The following is a 12,916-nucleotide window of genomic DNA, read 5'->3' on the forward strand; positions in this document are numbered from 1 at the left end:
AAACCAAAAAGGAATGAAAGGGGGGGTAATACACCATCTCAATTACACAAGTAAATACCAAGTTTTAAAATGAGTGCAATTGATATTCAAACACAGGGAAATAATCAAATGCATCCTTACGAAATCAAAAATTAGTGATCCAAAAGAAGATCCCAGTAATCAGATCAAACTACAGTACACCAACATTATCATAGCAAACTAAATCACCTTCATCATATAAGCACAACCAGCTTCATCCTAAAAGCTACTCCCGCCTCTTTAGGCTTTGGTATGAATTGTGATGCTAACTTCTCTATGTAGTGGTTGGCCGACAGGGTTATGGGCTATTCATCCTGATGCTTCCCTATTTTCACCCACACATGCTAGTAGGAGAACTCGCCCGCAGCCCGCTAGCATTCTTCTATCCTAGAACCATAGCTTTGTACTCTTCCTGAAACCATTCAGTAATCGTAAAAGCAATACCGATCATTAGAGTCATAGCACTAGTACATAAGAAACTGACAACGCAACTGAAAAAGCAAAATGACATGCTCATGCATTTATCATGCCTTAACAAGTTATTCAGTTCATTAAAGTAGTTGATTTATTCAACCAATTTATCAACCACTACACTTTGGCCTTGGATTTTACTGCATGTAATGTATACCTAATTAAAATATCTGAAATATTAATTTTTGAAACAAAAAAACTACAAAAATGATGGTAAAACACAAACAAAACAATGACAGACACTAAATTACATCATGGTCTTTACTTGGTTGTCTTAAAAAAAGCGACGACATAAACTTGCGTAATTAGGCAAGTTCACTATTGAAAAACAAAACTAGGCAAGTTTACAATAAAATTGCACAAGCAAAATCACTTCATTGGGTGTCAACGTTTTCTACAACCAAAAAAACTAGAGTTTTATATTTTTAGGATTAGCAGAGGACCCTACTGACTGCAACTAGGAGCAAGTATAATCATATATGGAGAAAAAACTAGAGTTTATCTCGTGCAACCTCAAACTAACAACTCTTGCAATAAAAGAAAAGTATCCTAAATCTCTTAACGTTCAAAAAAAAAGTTGGATTAAAAGACAAAGGTGGCATCACTTTATAGAAGAAAGATAGGACATTGGGACCTGATTTTGCAAAGACCTCTAAAGTGCATATATAAATAATGAAAAATCACGAGGTAATAATTTAATAGTATATCATATCACATAGGACACATGTACTATTTAATATTTATAGGAAAGAATTGATTTTTCATATATATTTCCCTAGTTCAGACTGACGGCAATTTATTTATAGAGTACTAATGTTTCAAGGTTATAACAACATACATTCCAGGACATAAAACTTGGCAATAAGAATTCCTTTTGACACAGAGCACTCAGAAGACCTTATCAAGACAAACAAAAAAAAGGAAAAGAAAAGACAAGGGCCTTATACATTGTCAGGTGAGTACCGTTATGTCTGCAAATGGCTATGTTGACATATAACTGGTTCTATGCTGAAAACTTTCCTTCCATATTTGCCAAGCATTTCTGACTTCATCCAACTGTGAATCTGGAATACCCGTGTTTGCATCCAGTAATGCTACCCAATCCCTCCAAGGAGATTTTGAAATATTTAAGAAGTTTGAAACTTCAGGGAGGACTAATGACACATAAAATTCATCAACCAACTTTAGAATTTCTTCAGACTCCACTAACATCTGCAATTCAGGTCTAGTCACATTGCCAGATTGGTTTCTCAAAACAAAGTTGTTCCCCCTTAATATCAAAGGTTCAGATGGAGCAAGGGGCAGGACAATCCGTGAGAACTTGTTCAGTGACAACCTAAGTATGTCGCGTGGGAGTAAATTGCGCTTTATCGCAACAGCTGTTCCGACCATTTTGCGAATCTAATGAAGCCAATACAGAATGAGGTACAAGAAAATTAAAAATTCCACTAAAAACAGCATGAACGGTTGTGATGCTGAGCATGGAACTAGAAGATCAAATTGTTAATATATTTATCTATACCCATTATGAATCAGATCTGAATATTATGAATTGATATTTTTTTATTAATATAAGAATTGATTTGTGTCTCTATCTATTATCTGCAGACCTATTTTCCAACTCTTCTTATTGTCAATCAACTATCACGTGCTATTAACCATCAAGTGGTATTGCACGGTTAGAGTGTTTGTATGCAAGATCGGTACTAAAAAACTAGGGAAATCATGTAGTGGCATGTCTGTTGGTTTACATATTGCAACAAGTTTACAGAAAGTATACTGTCTAAAAACTATGAATTTGCAGATCCAAATAAAGTAACTGAAAATAATTTGGAGACAAATTATAGAAGGAAAGTCTTCAAATTTGGAGTACAATTATAAAAACAATTTGGAGACTCAGCATGCCAATTTTTTAAAAAAAATAACTTTGAATCTCAGAAAGTCTCAAAATTCCTTACATGGAATATATACCCATAGGTAGTACACAGGTAACATTCCAATACATTTTAGTCCAAGGTTTCTGATTTTGACAAGTTTTTTCCAAAGGTCTGATGTGGAGCGAGAATCAAAAGACTAATTTATAAGTATATACTTAATATCTTGATCAGGAAAAAAATAAATCCTAATGGATTAATAATTTTAATCATATTAGATAAGTAGAGTGACAGGAACATTTAAGATCTATGATAACAGAGTCATAAAAGGAGTTGTTTTTTATTTAATTAGTAGCAGCTACAGATATGTATTAGTTTTCTTCTCATTAGGATTTTAAATAGCAAACAAGTCATAGGATTCCAATATAATTTCTTGTAATCTGAGAAGTAACCAGTAAGGATACTGGTGTGCGGTAGTCGGCGCCTGACCGTTTGGCAGATATTATAATAATTAATATGGGTGTAGCACGATGGTGGAAAAAGGTTATTGTACTTGAGTTAACATTTTCAATAAGAAAGAAGGCATGAGGGTTGCATCATGCCAATTTAATTACTGAAAAAAATAATCATATTTATACTATTTCTCAGTTCTCATTAGCACGGACAAGGCTGTTTCAGAACAGAAATCCACCACTTAGTTACCTCCTGACAAGGTCAGTTCTTGACTGGCTGGGATCAAACTGGCATCTACCGATCTAACAGAGCCATGAGTTAATAGAGTGGTTCTTTCGACCAGCCATGAGTTAATGAAGAAAGGAATACTAACATATATATTGTGGGTGAGGAGTATTCAAATTCCTCCTCAAGGACCTAACATGGTATCATTCTTTTTTTTTGGCTATATGGGTATTAACTTCCTTTTTCTTGGCTAAATGGATACAAGTTTTTACCTTCACAAAAATAACGCGCGCATCTTGCATTTATTATTTAAGGCCGTTGATGGGATAATATGTTATTCTTTAATCATGGTCAATCATGGTTAGTGGAGCTATGTGGCTCCACTGAGACTGGAATGAAATGATTACTGAGCATAAAATTAACAGAATAACACATTAATTCTTATATATATTAAAGCTCACATAGTTACAGTAGTTAATAAAAGATAATAATCACTTACAACCCAAAAAGACGTTACCTGATGCAACATGAATGATTCTCCACATATGGATATCTCCACATAGCTCATGCCAAGAAATTGCTCCAGCTTTCCACAAGAACAGTGAAAAATCTTTCTGAAATGAGAAGCACTAAGTTTGTCTTTCATGTCAGGTTCATATAGCCATCTTGCTTGACAGGCGGAAAGATGATTCTGATCTTGTGAATCATTTTTAGGTGAATCGCACATGCCCAATATATGTTTATCAGGTTTAATAAACCTAGAAAACTTGGAATTTATTCCTTCAACATCTGTTGCCAATGCATCACATTCTTCCGTAGTCTTTTCTTCACCATCCTCCTCAATATCAAAGTATGTTGCTTCTTCTTCATCATAATCTTCCATTCTGGGGTCAGATACCTCATCAGATAACTTCACTATCTTTGACTGACTACCGTTTTTAGGCGAATCTCTTCCAGAATTTTGTTTCCTGTACTTGGACCGTATTGTATAGTTATGAAAAGGATGATCTCCCTGCATGCAGTGTGCCATTTTCAGAAGCTAAACATAATATTAGTAAAAATGCAATTAAAAAATTTAGGTTGTAAAATCATATAAAAAACTGATACCTAGTGTTTTAAAAATGACAAAATAATCAGTGTTTTCATACTACAACAGGGTGGAGTAACAAGAGGGTGAAAATAGTAGCAGCTTTTGGGTGCCTACATGTTCCGGATACACATTTTGCTCATAATGTATAACTCGTCTTGAGAATAATTCAAAATTATTTGAATTGTTTTTGAAATTGTTGATTAGTTTGCTAAGTGTTTTTCAATAATTAGTAGATAAGATAGAAGCTAGGTTTTAGGAGTTTTAGTTTTATTTTAGTGTATAAAACCACACGTTAGTTATCAGAAAATATCAGTAATTTGCATCTCATTTTTATTTTCCTGTTCTCTATATTTTTCTCTCTTCTTTTATTAGTCTAAACACCAACAGTGGTATCAAAGCCTTATTGATCTTAAGGGCATGTGACATAATATGCCATTGCTTCAAACCAAACACTAAGTCTTTCTCCTCCAATTTTTAAACTCATCTAAGAGGTTTGGGTTTATGGGCAAGAGTTGAAACTGAGAGAGAGATACAACCTCTTACAAATAATCCTACTCTGAATCAAATCAAACTTCACGAAGATGAGTCGAGCAAGGGTACCAGGGCTTTATCAATTATTCATACGGCCGTGTCATAATCGATTTTCACAAGAATCATGACTTGCGAAACAGGAAAAGAGGCTTGGGATAAGCTAAAAAATTGTATGAAGTAGGGATGGCAATCGGGTCGGTCGAAACAGGTATTGCAAAACCAAACCCGAACCCGATTGTTTTTGCCAAACCCGAACCCGAAAAAACCCGAACCCGAACCGATCGGGTTTCATTCGAGTTCGGTTCGGGTCTGGGTATGTAGATCTCTACCAAATTGCACCTTAATTTTCACAAATTTTATTGAAGGATAAATAGAATCTCATTGGAGCATAGGTCTCATAAATCTAACGATATTGAAATTTTTATGTTGAATTAGAGGATTCAGAGTAGGCAATGGATCAGAATTATAAGGATGAAGTTGTTGGTTAAGAAATGCAACAGTCTTGGATTAGAGTATATTTGTATCGAACCTTACTGAAAACATGTTTAACGATAGTAGTTCACTAATGTTAGACTTTAATGCAATAGTTTGTACAAAGTATAATCTTTTTACTACTAATATTAGTAATATGATATCATATATTATATTAATACTTTTAAAATATAAAATATTATTTCTATATATAAAAACGGGTTCCGGTTCGGGTTGGGGTTCGGGTCGGAACGAAATGGGTTTCGGGTTTTCGGTTCTGGTTCAAAACGGTATGTCTTAAACCTAAACCCGACCCGAAAAGAGTTCGGGTTTAAAAATCATATCCAAACCCAAACCCGATCGGTACGGATCGGGTTTCCATCGGTTCGGTACAAATTGTCATCCCTATTATGAAAGGCAACACAAGAATAAGAGAATGCAATTTTTAAAATCTCAAATGGGATTTTGAGACTTTAGCCATGAAAGAAAAAAACACCATACAAGACTATTATAATAATTTGATGGGTGTGGTGAATAATGCGGCTAATGGGAGATGATGTACCTGATAGCAAAGCTGTAGAGAAGCTGTTTGTGAGTTTGCCTAAAAGGTTTGATACAAAACTTTCATATCTTGAAGATTCAAGAGATATAACTGAACTATCTTTGTCCAAGTTAATTAATTCTCTGAAAGTCCAAGAACAAAGAAGAGCGATGAAAAATAAGGAAACTGAAAATGCGGTTGAAGGGCCTTTTTTGGCCAAAATTCCAAAGGAGTACATAAGATTTACACGCTGTGGCCATTGTAAGAAGAACGGGCATGAAGAAAAAGATTGTTGGAACAAGGGAAAGCTTCAATGCTTTAAATGCAAGAGGTTTGGACATGTGCAAAAGTATTGTAGAAACAAGACCGAAGAAAGTGTCAATAAGACACAAGTATTTGATGAAGAACTATTTTGATATTGGAGAGAAGTGCTCCAATGTGTAAGTTGGTGAGAAGTGCACCAACATGAAATTGTGGAGAGAAGGGCTCCCGAAAAAATTGTGAAGAGAGGTGCTCCAACAACAATGGTGATGGTAGGAAGTACATCATCTTCAAATTAATTTTAGAATTTTGAATCTAGAATTAAGAGGAAGTGTTAAGAATAATTCAAACTTGTTTGAAGTATTTTGAAATTTGTTGATTAGTTTGTTAGGTGTTATTCAAATAAATTAGTAGATAAGTAGGTTTTAAAAGTTTTAGTTTTATTTTAGTGTATAAAACCAGACGTTGGTTATCAGAAATAATGAGTAGTATGCATCACATTTTTATTCTCCCGTTCTCTATGTTTTCCCCCTTCTTTTACTAGTCTAAACACCAACTAGAACAAGTATTACTGAACAAATAAATACACTTGAATCTTTAATAATGAGTTAAACAGTTATTGCGGTCGTTAACAACTGGTTAAGGATGGTTGTACAAGATAGCACTTGTTGACGGCAAGATGGCATATTGCCGCCTTGTGGGATTTTAGGGAACACTGATTTATCAAAACTTTATGCAAGGAGGAGAAATAAATGATTAACTCAGAGGACTAAACAAGATCCATTTGATTATTACTATACAAGTTTGGATAATTTCATACCAACTATGATGTAAAAATGTAATAATACTCGTGATGCAGGACAAAGTACTAAAAACAATTAAAAAGAATAGATAATGTGAATTAACCGCGAAAAACCCACGCCTAAGGTGATTCAACCGAAAAAGAATCACTACCCCTAGGATTCTCAACCGCATAAGAGAGGTTTGTTAGAAGCGTAACACATAATAAGAGAACAATTCTCAGTTCGATAATAATCAATCAATTCTATTTCATAATGAAAGATTATAATTCTTTATATAAACTCTTAAAACTTGACCACCAAGTAAAATCTTCCTAATAAAGGAAACAAAACATTTTCTTATTCTCTACCATAATATAGATTCCTACTAATACATATATATATCATACTATATATTAAATTACAATTAAATCTATTTCTAACTAATAATATAAAATAAATATAAATCAATATTCTAATATTTCGTTCCGCATCGACTCGGAGAAAATTTCAAAACAAATAAAATGTTGTCGTGAATAATAGATGTCCTTCAAATGCAATTATGCAACTTTGAAGATGCATCTTACATTGTCTTGAACTAGATGCATCTTACATTGTCCAGCAGAGGAGTTTTGCTATTGTAAAATCTTCCCCTCATTATGATTCATTTATGAATACTAATTCTTCCAATAGTGTCTTGTTCACTCTACATTTAGATAAATTCTTTCATTTGATTTAACTGTTACTATAACATGTCTTACATAGCAAAACTATAGAAACTAGTAACTTACTGGTCTCTCTATCCCCGGAATAAAACAAACTTAATATATTATATTACTTGAAATGATAATCAATACTTAAATTTATATGTTATAATCTAAATTTATTTGTTTAAATAATTATTATGTGATTTTCGTTGCTTTTTGTTAAATATCAGCTAGGAAATGACATAAGTGAGATGATGTTACTATGGTAACATCATAATTACTGTAGCAAGAGTACCCACCAAGTAAGCTACTGTAGCAAGCTTTAGTTGGAAGCTAGGTTTATCTTTAAAAAGTGGCTTAGTCTTCCTTCTTGTAATAACACAACATAACGTAAAATGCAGCAGATGTAGTATAGACAATACACATATATATATGTATTCATCATCTCTCTGCATCTTCTCTCTTTATTCACTCATATATATGTATAATTGTGACACTTTTCTAGATAAGTGTGTCAATAACACAATGCTATTTTAGGTCATACGCACATGCATGCATGCATAAACACACAACACATAAATGGGAGATGATGCAGAGCAAGGAATTAATAATTGTGATTAATGAGAGTTCTCTTGGCCATTGTTACATGTGCAACAAAAATATAAGCCTTATATAGGAATTCTTTCGAGCAGAATTTCAGATGGATTATACGCAGACACAAAAACGCCTCTTACTATATACATGACACTTTATTAATCTAAACATAATTTTTTTTTAAAAAAAATAACCAAACATATAATAATGCACAAGAGATTTCCAGCCTGTCAAACACAAATAAGAGCTACTAAAACTACATAAGTTGCAAGAAACAAGTGCGCCATATCAAATCATAAAATTATTCCAATAATATTAAAGTATTTTCCTTTCAAGATTGAAAACACTTAAATGTGGAGAAACTGCCTAGCATTAAGATAACTACCTAAATACGGGTTTAACCACAAAAGCAGAATGGAAAATAGGTCTACTGCCGAATGAGAATTAGATTTTTTAGACAAGGCATACCTCAAAAGAGCTCAATATGTTGTTAAAGTCAGACAAGTGACAATCTATTTCAGCTGCACTTAAGGTATCTTTAATTCCAATTATTTCAGCAGGAAGGAGATAAGAATATTTGCGGATATTACATTCCCTTCTGGCATCAAAGCTCCTGAAATTTTTATCAAAAGAAACTATCACGAACAAAATACAGGGGATAGCAAGAAAATAGGATGTGTCTGCAACCCATCACACCGACACTTCTCCCTTGATTAAATAATGTTAAAAATATTTCATATAAGTGGTCATGATACTCCTTAAATAATTTATTTCAAAACAAAGTATCTAAAAACTCAAAAAATCACGAAAAAACAAGTTGCACCAAGTGCACGAGGCTTCCCCAGTAGTTTGGGAAGGTTGTAATGTACACAAACTAATCCTCTGTATTCACAAATAGGCATTTCCAGGTTTTGAAACTTTAACCCAGCACAGAGCAATTGGACGCTTAACCACCACAACACTAATCATGGCCAAAAAATATTTAAGTTCATACACTCCCTCTAGAATAAACTTCCTCGTCAGCACAGAGATAACATGGCAATCATCACCATCCTTGTCTTATCCTTTGTCTTTGGGAAACAATAACAAGAGTTTAATGTGAAGTCCTGGACCTGGTATTGCACTAGGACTTCACATTACAGATGTTATATATGCAGATTTCTAACATTTTGATATGATAATTTCTAAGAATATTCGACCTCCCATAAATAAAAATATCTATTATTATGTTATATATGAATTGACAAAAAAATGCAAAATTCTAATCCAGTTGCATGTTACCTATTCTTAAGGAAAAAAAATCAACTTATATTACTATTTCACCTTTGTGAAGGTAAAACACTGAAAACTTTAATACTGCAAGGAAGATAAGAATTAATGTGATTTGCAAGAGAGATGCCATGGGGGTCTTCCTTCCATGCATATGCAGGAATTTCCATTTTAAGTGATATCATGGTTGCCAAGGAATGAACCTGAAAAGGACATTAAACTTAAGATTATTACATGATGACAGTTCTGTAAAGTCTTGAGTAACTTGTGCATAATGGTTGCTCGGTCAGTTCACCAGTGAGCATAAATTATAGTGGAAAATTTAATTAAGTAGCTCTCTAGCAAGATGAGTTCTGTCTTCTTTGTTATTAAGAGTTAAACAAAAAAACATTATCATGCACTTGACTACCTCTTATCTAGTCCTTTCCTAAATTATTTAAATTGCTTATTTGTTTTACCACACTTTGGTAAAGAATTAATGTATCCTTTCATACTTCAGCATCTTCGTCAACAAGAAATGTAAAACTCAGAAAATATAAGTATATCCAGAATTATATTATAATCCATAACAAAAATAGGAGCTGAGGATTTCCACCTCAATGAAGCTGACCAAGATATAAACAACAAATATCACAAATTTATATTAGTGTTGTCACTCATAGGCTAATTTGATTTTTTGTCACCCAAGTATCAGCTTCTAGTCACATAAACCCAACAACTTGTACAGTTCAACCCTTTTACTAATTTTTTCTTCTGATTAGTCATCACAATTGACACAGCACAGTAACAAGAATAAGATTATAATGAAAAATATTATGATAACACAACAAGAACAGTGATTATAAGCCCACGGGAGACTGAATCGCATAACAATCTCTACCCCCAAGCCATCCCCAAATTTGATACATAATTAATTTTAGAAAAAAAAATTATATATGATAAATGTCTGCCTCCATAAGAAGCAAATACAGGCATATAAATAGGCTATTTCAAACCCAAACACCTGGGTAAAAATGATAGTTCAGCTCCCAAGTAAATAATAAAGATATCGAGCTGCAGCCTGCAGCTAATAAAAACTAGATAGCAGAAAGTCAAAAACACAATTCCAATAAACACTTCTAATAATAACTCCCAACTACATAAGTCAAGATAAAACCTAAACAGGATACACACTACTAGTATCAACAATGATCACATATTTTTCTCTATTCTAAAAAGTTGAGGATTTCAAATATATGTATTTCATCCCAAATACCTTCAAAAATTATAATATGAATCCTATAACACACAGAGGTTTTAATAAGTTATTGCTTACTAGAAAAGAGATCACATTTCACTCTTGCTCCTAGCCCATAGGATAATGCTTAGAGAATTTAGCCAGAAGTCTCAATACCAAACAGATGCTCATTCATGGAGCTACGATTCAAGGTCATGCTAGTCATCTTAATTTACTAGCTTTAACCCATGCGATGCACGGATTACTTTTAAATACGAATAGATTCTAAAAATATGTTTATCTTAATAGGATACATATTATAATATATACTCCCTCCGTCCCAGCTAATTCTTTACGTTTGATTTGGGCACGGAGGTTAAGAAATATGTATAAAATAGTGAAAAGGAGAAAGAAAAGTAGTTGGAGTGGTGGGAGTTGGGACCCATTGATTTTTAATGTATAAAAGGGAAATAGTGGAGTAAAAGTAGTGTGAAAAGGGAGGAATAGTGGGAAAGTGGTGGGACTCATTTGACTATTTTTGATAAGTTTTGAAATGTAAAGAATTGGATGGGACTTCCCAAAAGGGAACGGCAAAGAATTGGTTATATACACTTTTTCAATAGTTGAAAAATAAATTAAAGAAGATAATTAGTTATAATAAATATGTTTTATGGTATTTCGAGTCCTAACTGGAAATAGATAATATAAATATGAAGTCTAAAGATAGTATGTATTTGAAGAGACTCAAACCTTTAACCTATAGAAATTGTTAAAAATTATAGAATATACAAGTTTAAAAATGATACTCCCTCAGTCTCACTGGATTGTTTACGTTACTTTTCGGCACGCTTTTCAATGCTCGTTTAAAGTATAATTCCATAATTTTTTTAAAAAAAATCCCTTAATAAAAGTTTTATGTTTAAACTTTTATTCACAAAAAAAAAATTAAAAAACATTATGAAACTACACTTTATAGAAGCCTTGAAATGCGTGCAAATACTAAACTTCCCAGCGGGACGGAAGGAGTATGTTTTTGACGAGATTCAAACTCTATACCTATGAGGGTATTTTACATATTAATATAAAAATATAATATTATTATTACATAACGGCTCTCATCTATCTAGTATAAGATCTTTGATATTTAATGTACCAAACAATAATGCCGAACAACGGCCAACAACCACCAAATATGCTTCTAATAGAATAGTATAGATAGATTATCATATTTCTAAGTCGCTAAACACGAATAAAAAGGACTACATATAATTATTTTAGTATAACATATACTATCACAGCACTCAAGTTGACCCGTAATCTTGCAGTAAATCAAAATTTAAAGCAAGAAAAAACTTACTCCTTTATCTGTTCGGCTACTTCTAGCCCATCCAATTTTGTGCAAATTACCAAAGTTACTATCTCGAATTCCACCAGCTTTATAGATAGCAATTTCTAGTTCTCCTTCTATAGCTACATTGGAAAACTGAAATGCTTTAGTAAACGTGTCAATAAGCAGGTCTGAATTTCGTGAATATATCGTAGTAGTAATACTTACTTGATAGAGAGTGTTGATCCAATTGCTTCTGCAAACCTACAACGCAGGTAATTAGAAATAGGCATAAGGGAGATATTAATAATAAAAATGATAATAACAATAATAATAAGTTGAATAAAGAGAAATACATGACATGGTAAGGCATACGATACCTCTATAGTCTGTACCAATGTAGCCGACACGCATTACAACCTTTTTCTTACGAAAAGGGTCCCATTTAGTATTAGGGAGATAGTATGGAGTTTCCGAAAAACAGCGGCACGGAAGGTTTCTAAATCGCAAGTGCGTTGGGGTTGGAAACAAAGCAATACGTAATGAAGAAGAAGATACCGCAACAATAGCAGCAGCCATCACTTCTTTTCCGTTTCCTCTTCTAGTTAGGAACCCACCTTTTTCACACAATACACGGTCCCAATTTAAACAAAACTTACCCCTTACCTTCCGGCTTAAATTGGTGTTCGGGTCACTTAAATTATCCAAAACTTGCACTTTTACTTCTAAATTTTTTATTATGGTTGCATATCGTTATATTTTGTCAAAAATTATATGAAATGTTGACTAAATTTGATGACTCGATTTAAATAAATTTATCGTGATATGTACCGTCAGATAAAACAGTATTTTAGTTAAAAAAATTGATCGAAGAGATTTCCCACAATCCCTATTTTCTATGTTTAAAAATTCTAAACCATATAAATAAATGTTACAAATACAAAAACATAATATCAGTAGTTTCATAAACAAAAATTTAATTCTTATTAATTTCCTTTTATTTTATATATCTTTAAGCGAAAATAGAGTGATGAGGATGAAGTTTCTATCACATAGGTTGGCGAAACCGTCGGGCCGGTCGGCTGGCAC

General features: G+C 33.0%; 1 protein-coding gene across 3 annotated transcripts; it reads right to left on the reverse strand.

Moving 5' to 3' along the window:
• Window positions 1–10: 10 nt before the first annotated feature.
• Window positions 11–12,499, reverse strand: LOC141697260 (putative tRNA pseudouridine synthase). 3 transcript variants are annotated; one of them, XM_074501548.1, is made up of 8 exons: window positions 12,208–12,499; window positions 12,056–12,091; window positions 11,858–11,970; window positions 9,339–9,487; window positions 8,484–8,628; window positions 3,559–4,080; window positions 1,437–1,890; window positions 11–430 (listed from the first exon to the last, which is right to left on the reverse strand). In XM_074501548.1, exons 1-7 carry the CDS (start codon window positions 12,404–12,406, stop codon window positions 1,471–1,473), a joined length of 1,584 nt encoding a protein of 527 aa, XP_074357649.1. In that variant the 5' UTR covers window positions 12,407–12,499; the 3' UTR covers window positions 11–430; window positions 1,437–1,470. The 3 variants fall into 3 exon arrangements, with proteins under 3 accessions (XP_074357649.1, XP_074357648.1, XP_074357650.1); XM_074501547.1 differs by having other exon boundaries at window positions 1,453–1,890; window positions 12,208–12,498; XM_074501549.1 differs by having other exon boundaries at window positions 1,453–1,890; window positions 3,559–4,053; window positions 12,208–12,495.
• Window positions 12,500–12,916: the final 417 nt, after the last annotated feature.

Source organism: Apium graveolens, chromosome 11 (assembly GCF_009905375.1).
Source record: "Apium graveolens cultivar Ventura chromosome 11, ASM990537v1, whole genome shotgun sequence".
Lineage (NCBI taxonomy): Eukaryota > Viridiplantae > Streptophyta > Magnoliopsida > Apiales > Apiaceae > Apium > Apium graveolens.

Coding starts and splice junctions, on each gene's coding strand:
- LOC141697260 (XM_074501548.1), bottom strand. CDS start 12,406: ATGGCTGCTGCTATTGTTGCGGTATCTTCTTCTTCATTACGTATTGCT. Junction 4,081..8,483: donor ACATATTGAGCTCTTTTGAG/GTATGCCTTGTC, acceptor TATTATGTTTAG/CTTCTGAAAATGGCACACTG. Junction 1,891..3,558: donor AATCATTCATGTTGCATCAG/GTAACGTCTTTT, acceptor TGGCTTCATTAG/ATTCGCAAAATGGTCGGAAC.